Consider the following 15,398-nt stretch of genomic DNA (forward strand, 5'->3'; position numbering starts at 1 on the left):
AAGTGGCTCCGCATAGCGCCATGGCGGCGCCCGGGCGGAGGTGGCCTGTGCTGCTGTTGCAAGCGCTGCAGTCACTGCCCGCGCGCCGTGCCCTGCATGACACGGCTCCGCCACGGGATGTGCTGCTCTTCGAGCACGAACGGGGCCGCTTCTTCGCCGTCCTCGGGCTGTTCTGCGCCGGCCAGGGCGTCTTCTGGGCTTCCCTGGCCATTGCCTCCTTGGCCCGTCCCCCAACCCCAGTTCGTCCAACAGACGCCAAGTCCCCAGACCATGGCCGCTTGGACCTGCGCTCTACACTCTGGCGCTACGGCCTTGCCGTCGGCTGCGGCGCCATCGGTAAGGTGTGGGCTAGCTTCCCAGCTTGGTCGAAGAGGGTGGGCACAACCCTCTGTTCGGGCAAGAAGAATAAGGGGCTCCCGACCCTCCCGGATGAGCAGGAGTGGGTAGGAGCGCGTTACACTAGAGTTGCCAAGTCTCTGAGCGCCAAGAGCTTGTAGAGGTTCAGGTCTGTCTGTCTCTTATTTTGTGACCTTGAGCAAGTTAGTACCCTTACTCTGGATCTTGTTTTAAAATGGGGATGGGTATCTATTAAGGCTGTTGGGAGGAATGACTAATATATGATTGGGATATAAAAGGAACACAATAAATGTTATTATCATCACAATTATTTTTATTCGGGGGGCACTGTAAGGGTTGCTGCTTAGCTCTCCAGTGAAAACCCCAATCTTTGCTTTTCCTACAGGTTCTCTGGTACTTGGTGCTGGTCTTCTCTTTTCCCTCCGCTCTGTGCGTTCAGTGATGCTACAGGCTGGAGGGAAGCAAGTGACCCTCACCACTCACGCCCCCTTTGGTTGGGGTGCCCATTTTACGGTTCCCTTAAACCAAGTATCTTGCATGGCCCACCGGGGAGAAGTCCCTGCCATGTTGCCTCTGAAGATCAAAGGCAGACGCTTCTACTTCCTCTTGGACAAAGCTGGACGTTTCCCCAACACGAAACTTTTTGACAACACTGTGGGTGCCTACCGTAGCTTGTGAAGAAGCAACCTCAGGTCACTAAGGTTCAGAATAAAAACTGAACCTTAGGGATGGGGTGACAACCAGGGTCACATAGGGGGCCCAGAATTCATTAACAGCAAATAAAAGAGCAGTCATCCCAAGGGCAGCTACGTAGCTCTTGAGTTTTTTGACCCATACCTATTTAGCCTTCACTCCTTACTCCTATCCACCCTACCTACAGTGCTTTACACCAAGAACTCAGTACTGAGATGAAGAAAGAGAGTAATATAATACTCTGGTACAAAACCAGCTGTAGGAAGAGATGTCATCATGTTTCCCTCCTGGAGGGAAAACTAAGGCTCCCCACATAAACAGAGCCAGGTGGGGGCAAGAGGATTACAGGCACTTGGGCATGGAGTCTGGCTGCAGAAGTACTCTTTGGTTAGTCTTCAGGAATGGGAAAGGCGTGGCCCAACAAGAGCATCTGTCTCAGAGCTCCACTCAGGGCTCCCCCTCTGCAGAGGCTGGTGTGGGGTGGCTTCAGACTTCCACTGCACAACCTGGAGCACCAAGACCACACACCACAATATCAGATTCACCCAAGAAGAAGTCTGTGGGAGACAGGAGAACAGGATTGTGAGGACTGGGCCCATCTTGAATCCAGTTCCACCCACATACCATTCAGCTGTCAAGCTGTGAGGCCTTCAGCTCCTCAGCCCTTCACGGGTGGACCAAGCTCAGAGTAAACTGGTGAGCGCTCTTAAAACTACAGATTGTATTATACGATTCATTACACAAATCTGTGTATCCCTCAGTCTCCACCCAGCCTTTCATATCCCAGGACCTCACTTCAGCATTATGTAGGTTGGAGTAAAACTGCACAGCTGTTCCAGGGGGTATCCATGGAGTTTTCTGGGCATCAGAGCAGCTGTGAGGTCAAAGAGACAGTCGTGAGAAAAGAGGAGATATACCCTAAACAGCCTTTCACTCCAGTGCCCTTTTGAGATGAGAACTGACAGGGATATAAAAAGCAGAGTATGGGATACTTTCTGCCGAGGGAAGGTAGACAGCCCCAGCCAGACTCCCTCCCTCTCCCATTACCTAGTCATGTTCAGGGAGATGATGGATTTGCACAGGGAACTGGTGCCAAATCGAAGGATACAGGCACACACTAAGACCAGGAAGATGGCTATAGCTGAGGTGGCCAGTGCAAAGCGGAGCCCGATCGGGCCTCTAGGAGGAGGGAGAAAATACGCCTTGTGGTTGAAGTGGGACACCTCCCACCTCAACCCCTGACCCTCAGAGCGGGCAGTCACCTGGTGGAGTCCTCGATGCAGCTGGTGTAGACCCAGAAGAGCAGAAGCAGGAGACAGTAGAGGGCCAGTAGGCCCGAGGCCCCAGACACGAAGTAGCAGAGGGATGGGGCCGAGGGTCGGGACAAGACCAGAGAGGAGCCATTCAGGGTGGCCACACCATACAGAGGACAGCTGCCACTGAAGGAACCCTGTGGAAAGAAGCTGCTGAGTCCTAGATTTCAGGCTAGTACCTCTAAATGCAAGTTCATGGCAGGTATGGGGGATAACCTAGAGCAGGGCCACCCTAAGGAGTTATTTGTGTATTACTGTCAGTTCCTGTTTCTGGGCCAGTAGATGAGTGGGTCTGGTGGGGAAATCTAATCTGCAGTGGCCAGAAGGATGAGGAAATCGGCAGTGGTTATAAAATACAATGAGCTTCAGAGATGCCTCGCAAGTTCTGGTCGCCCCTAGTACAGAAATTCTAGAGTAGAACCAAAACTTCTGTAACCTTCGGCCATCTCCTATGTTTTCTAATTTATAAAATAGTTGTAATAGTGCCTACTTACAGGGGTCAAACGAGCCTGTTTATTAACATGATTGCCTGGCTGGAGTAAACACTCAGCTAAACTATTGGCTTCTGCTACATCACTGGTTTGCCATTTGACACACTGCGTTGCAACCATTTATTTGGTAGTTTGCTCATTTCTACTACACTATGCTTTCTTTGAGTGGCCTAGCACAATAGTGTCTGATTTAAAGGGGCCTGGTCCAACTTGTTTTACAGCCAGGGAGAGTTTATGCAGCAGGAATCACCCGGCCGGGCTATAGCCGCTGTTAAGACACTCCCAAGGACTCGTTCCTTTTGCGAGGTAATAATTTAGAAGTACGACCTGGGCAGATGTATCCACAGAGCGTGATTAGCGCCGATGCGTCTCCGCCGGCAACCGGCCTCACCTGGTCGACTAGCTCCGAGGAGCTGCCGGCCAGAACTCCGCCGTACCGGACAGCAGTGGCCTCTCCGGTTCAGGGTTTGCCTGCTCCCCGCTTACCCAACCTGACGGCTGCACCCGTCCCACAACCGCACCTGGGTCCGGGTCAGCGCCGCGGCCGCCACGGCTCCGCATAAGAAGGCGGTGGCGAAGAACGCGAGTTCGACGCGCTGCGACCAGGGCAGCGCCATGACTTCCCCAACTCCAGGAAGCGCCGCCGCAGGAGCCACCTGCCCAAGCCCCGCCTCACTCGGCGCGACGCACAAGCGCGGAGACGTCACTTCCGGGCGCGGAATTTATTTACAGAGGCGAAGGCGCGAGCCGCCTCAAAGCGGCAGGTACAGCGAGTAGTCCGATAGCGCCCAGCGGCGGGCCGGGCGGCCGGTGCGGCCGATCATGGGCAGCTTCTGCACGTAACGGGAGGCTGGGTTGGGCCCGTACGGCGCGGGGAAGGCAGTCTGGAAGAGTCGCCCGCGGCATCGCCTCCCTGCTTGCCGTCCAGCGATGATGAAACGGAAGTGAGGCGCACCGCGCGGGGCGAAACGGCTTTTCTGGAAGACGTCACGGGTGCCGGTACCTGGGCCCTGCTGCCGGGGTGCTCCCCGCGCCCGGTGCACGCGGGGCAGCGGCCTGCTCTCAGAGGCGGCGGGCGCAGAGGCTGACGGGGGGCCGCCGCCCCGGGGGCTCTCGTCGCCCTGCGGGCTGACCATGGCGTTGGCTGTCAGCTGCGGCATCTTCCGCACCGAGTCCGGGGCGGCCGCCGGCTCCTTCTTGTCCCCGGGCGGCCGCGGGGCCGTGGGCGCGGGCTGACCCGTGCCAAAGCGGGTGGCCAAGCTGTCACCGAAGAAGGCGTAGAGCTCCCGGTAGATGTCTGCCAGGGTCACCGAAGGGGAAGGATCCCCTGGCCCCGCGCCTCCAGGAACCATTGGGAGAACAGACCCAAAGCCTGGCTCTGCGCTGCCCCCGGAGGGAGACTCCTGCAGGACAAGGCTGTCCCAGGGCAGGTCGTCAGAGCGCCGGCACCCCCTGCTGCCTGGCCCACCCTTGTTGGGCTCTGCTGCCTGGGCCTTCATCTTCAGCAGTCGCTCTACAGCCACCTGTAAGAGCAGAGGGACTAGGATACAAGGAACCTGGGCCTAGTGTTCTAAAGTAAGCCAGCTGAGCTGATGCAGGGAGGAGAGGCTGGAGAGGGCTGGCACTCACCAGAATGGCTCCATAGACTTTGTGCCCGTCTGCTTTAACCTGGGCATTTGATACTGAATAATCGTCGAGCACAGCCTGCAGATTTGTCCAGTAAGTGGACAGGTGTGGGTACAGGACTCTCTCTACTGCCTGGATGGGAGAGAAGAATGCAGTGAGTGCCTCTTTTTTGCTCATTGCTTACCAAGTACCATTTCCTCTGAAAGATCTACTTTTATCTCTGGTTCTGGACAGGGCTGAATCCTAAATTCCCTGCTTGGCATATTCAGCCAACATTTATTTGGAACCTCCTGAATGCCCAAAATCACTGCAGATGGTGACTGCAGCCATGAAATTAAAAGACACTTACTCCTTGGAAGGAAAGTTATGACCAACCTAGATAGCATATTAAAAAGGAGAGACATTACTTTGCCAACAAAGGTCTGTCTAGTCAAGGCTATGGTTTTTCCAGTGGTCATGTATGGATGTGAGAGTTGGACTATAAAGAAAGCTGAGCGCCGAAGAATTGATGCTTTTGAACTGTGGTGTTGGAGAAGGCTCTTGAGAGTCCCTTGGACTGCAAGAGGATCCAACCAGTCCATCCTAAAGGAGATCAGTCCTGGGTGTTCATTGGAAGGACTGATGTTGAAGCTGAAACTCCAATACTTTGGCCACCTGATGCGAAGAGCTGGCTCATTGGAAAAGACCCTGATGCTGGGAAAGATTGAGGGCAGGAGGAGAAGGGGACGACGACGGAGGATGAGATGGCTGGATGGCATCATCGACTCGATGGACATGGGTTTCGGTGGACTCAGGGAGTTGGTGATGAACAGGGAGGCCTGGCGTGCTGCGGTTCATGGGGTCGCAAAGAGTTGGACACAACTGAGCGACTGGACTGAACTGAACTGAATGCCCAAGCCTTAATTAAGCAATGGGAATAAAGATCAGGTACAAAGACAGACAAACAGTATAAAGTGACCCCACTATCACTGACATAATGTGCTGAGGGCTGAAGGGTATAAGTAATGCCCCCTGCTAACTAAGAAATTTAGCTGCCAACTGCTTACATGTAAACTGGAACTCAATTTAAACCACCTGCACACAAAAAACAACAGCTCAGAGACCTGGACTCTGATTATGTAATTTTAAATCCTGTGATTAATTTGGGGGAAAGCAATTAAGACTTCAAGTTCCTAGAAAAATATAGCTTAATACTGACTTAAGAAATACGAAAACTCAAATAATTCTGTAACTATTAGTTAAAAATATAACCACAAGACAGCATGCCAGAATTTACAAAGTCAGCCTACAGATATTCAAGGAACAGTGTCTCAATAAAACATAATTAAACTTAAAAATATAAAGTATAAAAAATACTCCCTCTCCACCTTATTCTATAAAACCCATATAACTCTGATACTAAAACCATATGAGGAGAGTACATGATTGATTTCATTCATAAATACAGATAAATCATTTAAATCCAACTGTATATAAAAAATATATTCCAATAAAAGTTTTGCACTTTTTAAAAGACTATACCATTACTAAAGTGAGTTTATCCTAGAAATGTAAAGATGGTTTACTATTAGAAAATCTGTATGGGGAATTCCTGGTGGTCCAGTGGTTAGGCCTCGGCACTTTCACTGCTGGGGCAGGGATTCAATCCCTGGTTGGGAGTTAAGATCCCACAAGCTGTGTGACACAGCCAAAAAAAAAGAAAACCTATATATACAATTAACAACTTTAACAGATAAAAGCAGGAAAACCTTACAATCAATTAAAAAGATACAGAAGGTGCATTTGATAAAATTAACATAAATTAATAATTAAGAATATAATTCTAACCTGAGAAAGGTATCTACAAACACACAAAGTAAACGTCAGCCTAAACAGGACAGGTTATTGTTAGTACTTTAAATTGGAAATGAGACAAGGATGCCCAATATCAACATATTTACAATGATATTAGTGGTCCTAGCAATAAAATAAAAAATTACTAGGTTTGAGAATTCTCTGGTGGTCCAGTGGTTAGGACCCTGCAATTTCACAGCCAAGGGCTCAGGTTCCAACCCTGACTGGGGAACTAAGATCCCACAAGCCATGTGGGACGGCCAAAAAAGGAAAAGGAATTCAAAAAAATAAGGCATTAGGTTTAAAAAAGACAAAGCTATCATTATTTGTACATGGTATGATTTATCTTAAAAGCCCAAAATAATCTACAGTTAAAAGTGATAGTTTAATGAGTAGCTGAATCCACAAATCAGTTGTGTTTCTATACACCAATAAGAAATACCGTGAAAAGACATTACAACAGTATCAAAGAACAGCAAGAATCTAGGCGTAAACAAGTTATTCTGAGATTCTCTTCAGGGAAAATTATGAAAAGATCCTGAAAGACAGTGAAAAACCCAAAAAATGGAGAAAGAGGACACGTTCATAGACAAGAAAGACTATTTTTCTAACTACAAATGGGAGCTCTCATGGTTCTGTGACAAAAGCCAGGGTCCTCACCTTCCAGCCAAGAGCATGCAGCCCCACCACAGCCCCATAGTGAGAGCAGAGAGGCCTCACAGGATCTGCCAAGACTTTCTGCAGGGAGAGCAGGATCTGCTGATAGAGGCCATTTACAAGGTCCCCATGAGTCCTGTGGGAGCAACAGTCAGTCAGGACGAGGCACAGCACACAGAGGAAACAGCACGTGTATGGCACACTGGGTAAGTGAACGAGGCGGCTAGGCCCAGGGCCTGAGGGCTGATGGACCAAACCCCTGGCATCTTTGTTACCCGTTTATAAAACCCCAGGCACACCAACTTGGCAGATCAGAGGGAAGACATTCCCAACCTCTTAACCTGTGGCCTTAAAGCCAGAAGTTTCACCCCACCTCCCACCCCAAGCCACTCAGCTCTGCCACAGCCCAGCCCTTGATCAGCACCAGGCCCCGGTGGCTACCAGAAGATGTGGCTCAGCAGGAGGGCAGCGCCATCCCGCAGCGTCCAGTGGTCATTCAGCGGGTTGATGGAGGCAGCCAGTGGCTCCAGGACACAGTAGAGAACACTGCCCACCAGGGAGCGGACATAGGGCCCCAGACAGAGGTGTGGGTTCCGAACCAGGCTCCGTGCCACTTGCAAGAGCCGGTGCAGCTGCTCCAGGTCGTGGCTTACCGATTTCACCTGTTGGGAGGAGAAGGGTGCTTAGGGGGACATGAAGGTGCTCATCTGGTGGCACCTGCCGTGAGCCCTACAGCCCGCTGCATCATCTCCTCCCCACAGATCCGCCCCTGCCGCAGCCTGGTCACTTACCCCACTGACCACGTAAACAAAGTATGGCAGGAGCGCTGCAATCTTGGAGTTGGTCTGCAGGTCCTGGAGAGCAACCTGAAACAGAAGGGGCCACGCTGCCCTGGTCTACCCACCCCAAGTATAAACTGATACCTCTTTAAAGGGAGACGTAGCACCTATGTATTAACATTTTACATGTTCATACTTTGACTCAGCAATTCCACTTCTACAAATTTAACCCACTATAAACAAAACCCACTCACACACATACCCACACATACCACTGTCTATAATAATAAAAAGCTGAATATAACCTAAGCCTGGCGTCCATGTAGTCCATGGACGCCATGCAGTCCGTGGGGTCGCAAAGAGTCGGGCAAGACTGAGTGACTGAACTGAACTGAATATAACCTAAATATCCAACATATTTTTAACTGAGTAAAGCAGTTATTCTAAAACCAGATGTTTAGTTTAACACTTCGATTAATAGTAGACTATGATAGTTTACACATAGGAAAAAATGTGAGTGGGTGGTTCTACACAATTTCACCTTCTACTTTGTATGTCTTACAGTACTTCTATATAAACATATGCTGGTATTACTTTTATAAGCAGAAAAAAATAGTCAATGAGTAAGCCCATCTTAGCCTGAACCTCCACCACCTGTGCCCTCCCAGCTCCTCTGGATTAAGACCTTAAGTTCAGGCACTGTGAAGCAGACAACAGCTCAAGAGGAAGGAGCCCAGGCCCCAGGCCCACCCACGTGCACTGTGTCTGGGGACAAGCAGCAGACTTGCTAAGGCAGGAGAGTGCAGTAATAACAGTCCTAACTTTGCAAGGGAAGTAACAGCAGCAGCCAGACGTGGAAGATGTAAACCCCTCAAACAGAGAGGCCACATGGTCAAGCAGACACCAAACCAGCCCTCCTCTGACTCTGGCGGAAGAGGCCTGGCACGGGCAGTGTCCAGCGGGGCCCTGTGGAGCCCTAGAGGGCTTGCATGACGTCTGGCTGGCACCCTCACCAGCTCCCTCCACTTCCTCTCCTTTTCCTCTCAAGTCCAGACAAATGAAAGGTACAAGGTGGATGCCCCATGTGGCTCCAGGTGAACAGACACCCCAAAAAATGGGCTCTGGATTAAGGTGTGGGGGGACTGACCACCTGTGCCGTGCCCCCACCCACAGGACCCCGCAGAGCTGCCCATTCCCTAAGGAACAAGGGTTCCTACTGGGGCAGGAAGGGGAGCAGTGCTGAAGGGCCAACCGCAGAGCACCACGCCCCCCACCAAGAGCAGCTTCCACCCACATCAGCCAGCGTGCAGAGGACAGGAAGCAGGCCTCTGAAGGAATTCCATGGGGATTTGAGGGTTGGACTTTGTGCCCCAATTCAGGCCCGCATGCTCACTTTCATCAGCTGTGGATCATCCCCCAGGACAGCCCGAGTCACTTGCTGGTAGTACTTGAGAAGGTCATCAGTCAGTGAAGACACAGCACTGGGCACTGAAAAAAAGGGTGGGCAGAAGGTGGTCAGGGTGCAGCCCAGCCCGCTCCCAGCCTCCCTGCCTGCTCCCTGCCCCCAACAACCCCCATCCCCACAAGGAGCCCATTCAGACAGGAGGACTCTCAGAACACAGAGCCGCTAGCCCCTCCAAGCAGCCTGCTCACCCTGACCTTGCAAGCTCTCCACAGCCCAGCTCCGCACGCTGCCCACAACCTGTGCTCTGCCCGGCAGACTCCTGCTTAGTTCCCAAGGTCCAAGCTCATAAGCCTCAGGCTCTGTAAGCCCCATTCAGCAGACCCTGGAAGCGGGACACCTCAGGGACCCCAGTAAGCTGCTCAGACTTCTGCACTAACATCCAACACGGCGTCATGATTGGCTACAGGCCTGGGATCCCATCTCCAACTCTGAGGCCTCTGGGCAGGGACCAGTGCCGACTCAGGACTGACACCAGGCAGGCACCGGAAAATACTTGTCGGATGAGGACTCAGAGGGGTAGCGGCACCACCCTCAGTCCTAAGGGAGGAAAGTCCAAGCAGAGGGCCCATTCTCTGTACTACCCGTTACCTGATCCTTGAGGGGCCAGATTCCCTTTGCCGTCTAGGTAGGAGACATGAACTAGAACCAGAGCAGAGAGATGGGTCAGCCCGGGGTTCTGCCCTTTGTAACACCATCCACCCTTCTGAATTTTGCCCCATCTACCCACCAGCCCATCACCACTCCTCCAACAACCCAGCTCCTGTCCGCGCCCCATGGAGGACCCCAGCAGTCACCTCTCACGGCCGTCTCAGCACAGCCTTTGGGGATGTTGGTGGCCAGGGCCAGCTCCACCAGATTCACCTCTCGGTCCTCAGGGAAGTACAGCTCACCCTCCCTGGCGGGGCGCAGGGGCAGCGCCTCCTGAGATCCATAACCGCACACAGCCTGAGTGAAGAGAGGACTGGGGAGCAGGCTGAATCTGGGGAGGTAAGTGGGGCGCTACCGGCCAGGGCCCAGAGCCTATGTTTGCCAGGAGTCCAGAGGCCCTGAGCAGAGGGGGATGCCTGGGAGTCCAGGCCCTTCACTGGGAACTTGGCTGCAGCACCCAGTGCTCACTGAGTCAAGGAGCAGAACGCGGTCCCTCCTCACAGAGCTGTAGGGACCCTGAAGTCCACCCTCAGGCTGCTGATCCTCCTTCTCCCTGGACCCCCACCCAGGAACAGCCAGGCAGGATGTTCTGATGCCCACACCCGTGCTCAGGCTGCTCCCTCACCCAGAACAGCCTCTCTTCCCTGCAACTGAGTCTAATCCCGGTCTCCCTTTCAGGTTCAGCTCAAGTGCCACCTCTTCCAAGAAGCCTTCTCGGGCCTCTGGGCCTGCCTCTGCCTCTCTGAACTCCTGGCCCTGGGGGCGCTGGGCACAACCCCTGTGCTGTGGTGGCTGTGACCTCCCCTCGTGTGCGCGTTGGGTCTTCACGTCTCACTGCGTGGCCAGCCCTGAGCCAGGCCACGTCGGCAAGCTCATGCCAGCTGAGCCCTCAGCAGCCTGTGCCCACTCACCTCCACACTGCTCCATCGGAGTGCCCTGTTGAAATCCTCGACGGTCAGCTTCCGTCGTTTGGTGTGTTTCATGAACTGAGAGCTGTTCTGCGAGGGGAGGAAGAGAGTCAGGCGACAGGGAGTGGGGGGGGCGGAGTGGGGGCGGCAAACCATTCCCAAGGTCACATGCCCTCTCTGTGACTCAGTTTCTCAGATGGGGGATGTGGCGATGAACCCGGGCTGGCCTGCCCGGCGGGGCTGTGGTGAGGAGCACGAGAGGCTGCCCAGCAGGCGCTTAGTTCACTGGAAGCCCAGCTGCCTAGGAGGCCCTGGAGAGGACGGAGACAGCCTCCGCTGTATTCAGGGCACGAAGGAGGGGCCTGACAGATACTAGCTGAATAAACCCCTGTGGGAGAGGGCAGTCAAAGGGAGGGAAAGGAGGGAGGAGTGTACCTGGGTGGCCTCTCTGAGTCGGTAGCACACGTCCTCTGCGAGCAGGGCCGCCACCTCATCGCTCAGCTCCAGGCCTGTGCTCTCCGCCATGAGCCGGACGGACTCCCGAGGGATCTCCACGAACCGCCGCTCTTCTCGCTCCGACATGGCCCCGATGGAGCTGGGGGTGGGAAGGGAGGTGGGAAAGGGCAGCCCTCTGAGCCCGGGAGCCTGACTGAAGGCCCTCCAAACCAGTCTTGCTGCTCTTGTTCCAGACTCCTTGAACAAGGAGCCTCATCTGAGTGTCCAGGTGAGCAAACTGAGGCTCAGAGCAAGAACCAGACTTGAGCTGGGTCAGAGGGCAGACGGCAGTGGTGTCTGAGAAGATGCTTGGCCTTGGGATGCACAGAACTGGGTCCCGGCCCTGCTCCACCACTTCCAATGTGAACCAGGCTGAGACCTTCCTCAGTCTGAAGTTTGGTAAAATAGTGGCAATAACCTCTGCCCTCCCTAACGCACAGGGTTGCTATGAGGATGAGATGAGATGATGTAGGAGAAACTCAAGGGCCAGAACACTACACAACTGGAAGACATTACAATCATTAATTATAAACAGAAACTTTTGTCTTCTTCTAGATCCGTGCTACAGCCAGCAGTACTAAACACTGATGAAAAGACTACTTTTACCCTGATGGTTCCTTGCTCAGAAGTCTTCAACAGTTTTCCAGGACTCATAAACGGAAAGTCCCAACTCCCTGGCTCAACATACTGGGACTGGTCCTGAATCTGCAGAGTTCATCAAGCTGATCCATCCTCCCAGGAAGGCCACCTCGTGGCTTCCAGCCTGCCTTGTAGCTCACCGCTGGTGCTCAGGCTGGCCTGCCCTCCTCCTATTCCAAGCCCCCACGCCCTCCTCTTTCCTAAGGCAGATCCAGTTTGTCCTTTGAGGTCTTCCTGCCCCTATGCCATCTGCGACTGTCAGGCTTTCAGTAGTTGGGCTTTTTGCCCGTGTCTGGTCTTCCCCAGCGTGGCTGAGAGGCCTAGAGCAGGAACCTGCTCTTCCGTTCACAGGATATGGCAGAATAAGAACCCAAGAAAAACAGCAGCTGATGACTGACTCCAACAACACATGCCACACTTAGAAGGTTGGCCCACATGGGCCAAAGTGAGACAATACCACCACAACAGCGAGGTCCCAGTTTCAGTGACCCACCCAGGTTCTGCCCCAGCACTCCTCTCTGACAAGGCCCAGTGAGTCACCTCCAGGTCCCTAAATCAGTGGGTACCCTACCTGGCCTCCCTGCAGCATTTCTCCCAATGGCTCCTCATTGCCTTTAGAATAAAAAACAAACCTGTGCCATGGCTCCAAGGCCCTGCATGTGTGCCTACATCTCCAAACATCTCTTTCCACTCTTGTGTTCTGCATTCCTGTGGTGTCTGTTTCCTCAAAAACACCTTATTTCAGGATGTTCACACACTGTTTCCTGGACTTAGGATGCTCTCCTCCTCTACCCTCAACCCCTTTGTCCAGTGAACTCCTAGGCCTTCCTTCAGATCTCAGTCTCAAATGTCACTTTCTGGGGGCTTCACCGGTGGGTCAGTGGTAAAAAATCTGTCTGCCAATGCAGGAGACATAGGTTCGATCCCTGGTTCGGGAAGACTCTACACGCTGCAAAGCAACTAAGCCCGTGCACCACAACTACAGAGCCTGAGCTCTAGGGCCCACAAGCTGCAGCTACTGAAGCCGGTGAGCCCCGGAACCTGTGCTCTGCCACAAGAGAAGCCACCGTAACGAGATGCCCACGCACCACAACTAGACAGTAGCTCCGGCTTGCCGCAACTAAAGAAAAGCCCACACAGCAGGGAAGACCCAGCACGGTCAAATAAATAAATAATTTTAAAAAAAAAATTTACTTGCTCAGAGAACTCTTCTCAGACCCTCACCATGGGCCACAACTTTATCTTCCAAAGCAGTTATCAGTTTGTAATTATACACCTGTGTAACTTTTTGATTAACATCTAACCTCCCCAGTAGACTGTAAGCTCCATGCTGGCAAGGATCATGCCTTTTGGCTCACCTTTGCATCCCCAGGGTCAGGCACAGTGTCTGCACATAACACACCCTCAGTAAACACCTGCTGAAAAAATGAACATACAATCGCGATCTTTCTCAGCATATTCTACGCCTGAACCTTTGAGCTAAGTGCTTTATATGGCTTACGCCTCATTTTGTCTGGATTAACAATGAGAGAGGTAGTAAGTAAACATTATGTCTATTGCACAGCCAAGGAAATCAAAGCTGAGTGGTTAAATGTTAAATGATTTTCCCAAGATCATCTGGCCAGCACTACCTAGGTAAGGGAGCAAGAACTCAATTCTCACTCTAATCATGAGGAGCGGCGGACTGTGTGGGGAACAAGGCCTGGATTCCCAGTTCAGAGACTTGGCGTTGGAGACCCGCCAATGGCTGTTAACCTTCTTTCTCCACCTGTAAAGCAGGAGTAGCAAATCCTGCCCGCCGAAGGCGCCAAGGAAGTTTCCCTTTTACGTCCCACATTACACCCCGCAAAGTCCGGCTCTGACCAAGGTCTCCAGTTCCTCAACCTCCTCTCCACATCCTCAACCACTAGCCACACCGGTAAGGAGGCGTGGGAACTGACCTCTGCCGGCCTCCGTGAAGCGCATCCTCCCACCCAGCCGCGCTTCATCCCAGCTAGAGAGGTGGGGGGGTAGGGTGGAGGGGGTCAGAGGTTACCGAACTTGGGTCACGTGGTCGGCGAAGGGGGCGGGCCCCCAGCGGAGCGGGCGCCCAGGCCGGTGAGCACGCGATCTGCAGCGGGACGGCTCTGTGAGGGCTTGCTCACCTGAGGGCTTCGGGACGGCGAAGGCAGTTACCGAGACGGCGGTGCGGTAACTGCGGCGGCGGTGGCTGCAGTGGCTCCTACTCACCCCGCTCGTACTAATTCCCTCTCTCGGCGGTCAGGCCCCGCCCTCCACGAACACAGCCAATCGGCTAGCGCCTTCAGGAGTTCCTGCCCACAAAGAAGCTTCCCACTACCCGATTGGCCACCGTGATGTAGAAGGCTCGGGACGTCAGAGGTCAGATGTTGAAGACTCGCGCCTCTTAAAGCAACAGCTCTTGGGCGTTTTGTGGGGTGTGTAATGGTTCGATCTACGTTTTAATAAACATGTTCTCGAGGAAACCATCCCCATTCCTTTGTCTACTCCTGAGTTTCCGAGCACTTGCATTTACGCGAATATATTGACGCTTTAGACTTTGGCGTCTGCCTTAGTTTTGCTGCCTGCTTGGTGGGGCTCAACTTAACTCTCTATCACCTGCCACTTCCCCTTCCCCAAGGTTGAACCGGAATCTCAGTAGGCATTCTCTGCTGGCAGAAGGGTCTTCTGACTGGGTCAAACACATCCGTGCGAGCTCCAGAATCCAGGGCTCTGCCGATTCGGGCACCCTACCTCCTATCCTCCCCATTTCTGTCCTGTAAGCCCTCACCTACCTCATAGACTTCCTTGACCATTTTACACGGACACACTTCTCTGAACTTGGGCAGTTCTCAGTCGAAAAGCAGTGAGCTTAGTGAGTAAAGGATATTTGGAGTCATAGCAAAAGGACTTCAAACTCTGATACTGCTTTTGGGCAAACTACCTAACCACATTTCCGTATCTACAAAATGGAGTAAGAATACCCATCTCACAAGGTTATTGTAGATTAAAAGAGACGATGTAGATTGAGCTTTGGTAGTGAACTTTCACTCACACATCACGAGGCAGACAGTGAATTAATCCTTTTATGTTCACCCAAGATGCTCATTTGCAATGAGCTATTTATTAAAGGAGGTTTCTGCAGGGGAGCATGAATGTACACAACCTCGCCCTTCCTCCCTCTCAAGGTTAGACGCTGCTGCCTCTAGAAAGGAAGATCCTCTGAGACCAGAGCTGAGAAAGCCCAGGTGGATGTGACTGGGGTTGCCATAGCAACGCTACCTAAGGGGACTGACACCCTGCTGAGTCTCCTCCAGTCATATTCAGAATGAAATGTGGAGTAGTCTCCGGACTGTGCTTGGTCACTGTAGTGTCTGCCCACCTATGCATGAAAGGAAGAGGGGGTTCCTCCGAAGTTCTGAGTCTGAGATCTCCTGGCTGTTGGCAGGACTCCTTGCAAAGGTGTTATTGGTAGGGACAGCCTTTGGTAACCTTGG

At 52.7% G+C, this 15,398-nt stretch overlaps 3 protein-coding genes across 15 annotated transcripts; 1 reads left to right on the forward strand and 2 right to left on the reverse strand.

Moving 5' to 3' along the window:
• Positions 1-4: 4 nt before the first annotated feature.
• TMEM223 (transmembrane protein 223) lies at positions 5-1,162 on the forward strand. Its single transcript, XM_081534670.1, has 2 exons — positions 5-336; positions 743-1,162. Exons 1-2 carry the CDS (start codon positions 21-23, stop codon positions 1,033-1,035), a joined length of 609 nt encoding a protein of 202 aa, XP_081390796.1. The 5' UTR covers positions 5-20; the 3' UTR covers positions 1,036-1,162.
• TMEM179B (transmembrane protein 179B) lies at positions 653-3,480 on the reverse strand. Of its 3 annotated transcripts, none has more exons than XM_081534667.1 (5): positions 3,376-3,480; positions 2,313-2,500; positions 2,131-2,229; positions 1,846-1,924; positions 653-1,607 (listed from the first exon to the last, which is right to left on the reverse strand). In XM_081534667.1, the coding sequence occupies exons 1-5, from the start codon at positions 3,469-3,471 to the stop codon at positions 1,446-1,448; spliced, it is 624 nt and encodes a 207-aa protein (XP_081390793.1). In that variant the 5' UTR covers positions 3,472-3,480; the 3' UTR covers positions 653-1,445. The 3 variants fall into 3 exon arrangements, with proteins under 3 accessions (XP_081390793.1, XP_081390792.1, XP_081390794.1); XM_081534666.1 differs by having other exon boundaries at positions 2,098-2,229; XM_081534668.1 differs by lacking the exon at positions 2,313-2,500 and adding an exon at positions 2,287-2,294 and having other exon boundaries at positions 2,098-2,227; positions 3,359-3,480.
• Positions 3,481-3,561: 81 nt separating this feature from the next.
• TAF6L (TATA-box binding protein associated factor 6 like) lies at positions 3,562-14,172 on the reverse strand. 11 transcript variants are annotated; one of them, XM_081534647.1, is made up of 12 exons: positions 14,049-14,172; positions 13,263-13,319; positions 11,206-11,365; positions 10,774-10,860; positions 10,009-10,159; positions 9,803-9,853; positions 9,143-9,237; positions 7,762-7,836; positions 7,412-7,632; positions 6,974-7,106; positions 4,484-4,612; positions 3,562-4,377 (listed from the first exon to the last, which is right to left on the reverse strand). In XM_081534647.1, the coding sequence occupies exons 2-12, from the start codon at positions 13,268-13,270 to the stop codon at positions 3,607-3,609; spliced, it is 1,881 nt and encodes a 626-aa protein (XP_081390773.1). In that variant the 5' UTR covers positions 13,271-13,319; positions 14,049-14,172; the 3' UTR covers positions 3,562-3,606. The 11 variants fall into 11 exon arrangements, with proteins under 11 accessions (XP_081390773.1, XP_081390775.1, XP_081390778.1 ...); XM_081534649.1 differs by having other exon boundaries at positions 13,263-13,322; XM_081534652.1 differs by having other exon boundaries at positions 13,940-14,172.
• Between the last annotated feature and the right edge of the window lie 1,226 nt (positions 14,173-15,398).

The sequence above is a fragment of the Giraffa tippelskirchi genome, chromosome 10 (genome assembly GCF_054371585.1).
Source record: "Giraffa tippelskirchi isolate mGirTip1 chromosome 10, T2T-mGirTip1v1.2.pri, whole genome shotgun sequence".
NCBI lineage: Eukaryota > Metazoa > Chordata > Mammalia > Artiodactyla > Giraffidae > Giraffa > Giraffa tippelskirchi.

Coding starts and splice junctions, on each gene's coding strand:
- TAF6L (XM_081534647.1), bottom strand. Junction 7,633..7,761: donor TTGTTTACGTGGTCAGTGGG/GTAAGTGACCAG, acceptor TCCTCCCAACAG/GTGAAATCGGTAAGCCACGA. Junction 7,107..7,411: donor CTGCTGAGCCACATCTTCTG/GTAGCCACCGGG, acceptor TTGCTCCCACAG/GACTCATGGGGACCTTGTAA.
- TMEM223 (XM_081534670.1), top strand. CDS start 21: ATGGCGGCGCCCGGGCGGAGGTGGCCTGTGCTGCTGTTGCAAGCGCTG. Junction 337..742: donor CGTCGGCTGCGGCGCCATCG/GTAAGGTGTGGG, acceptor CTTTTCCTACAG/GTTCTCTGGTACTTGGTGCT.
- TMEM179B (XM_081534666.1), bottom strand. CDS start 3,471: ATGGCGCTGCCCTGGTCGCAGCGCGTCGAACTCGCGTTCTTCGCCACC. Junction 2,501..3,375: donor CGGCGCTGACCCGGACCCAG/GTGCGGTTGTGG, acceptor TTCTTTCCACAG/GGTTCCTTCAGTGGCAGCTG. Junction 1,608..1,845: donor CCAACCTACATAATGCTGAA/GTGAGGTCCTGG, acceptor TGTCTCCCACAG/ACTTCTTCTTGGGTGAATCT.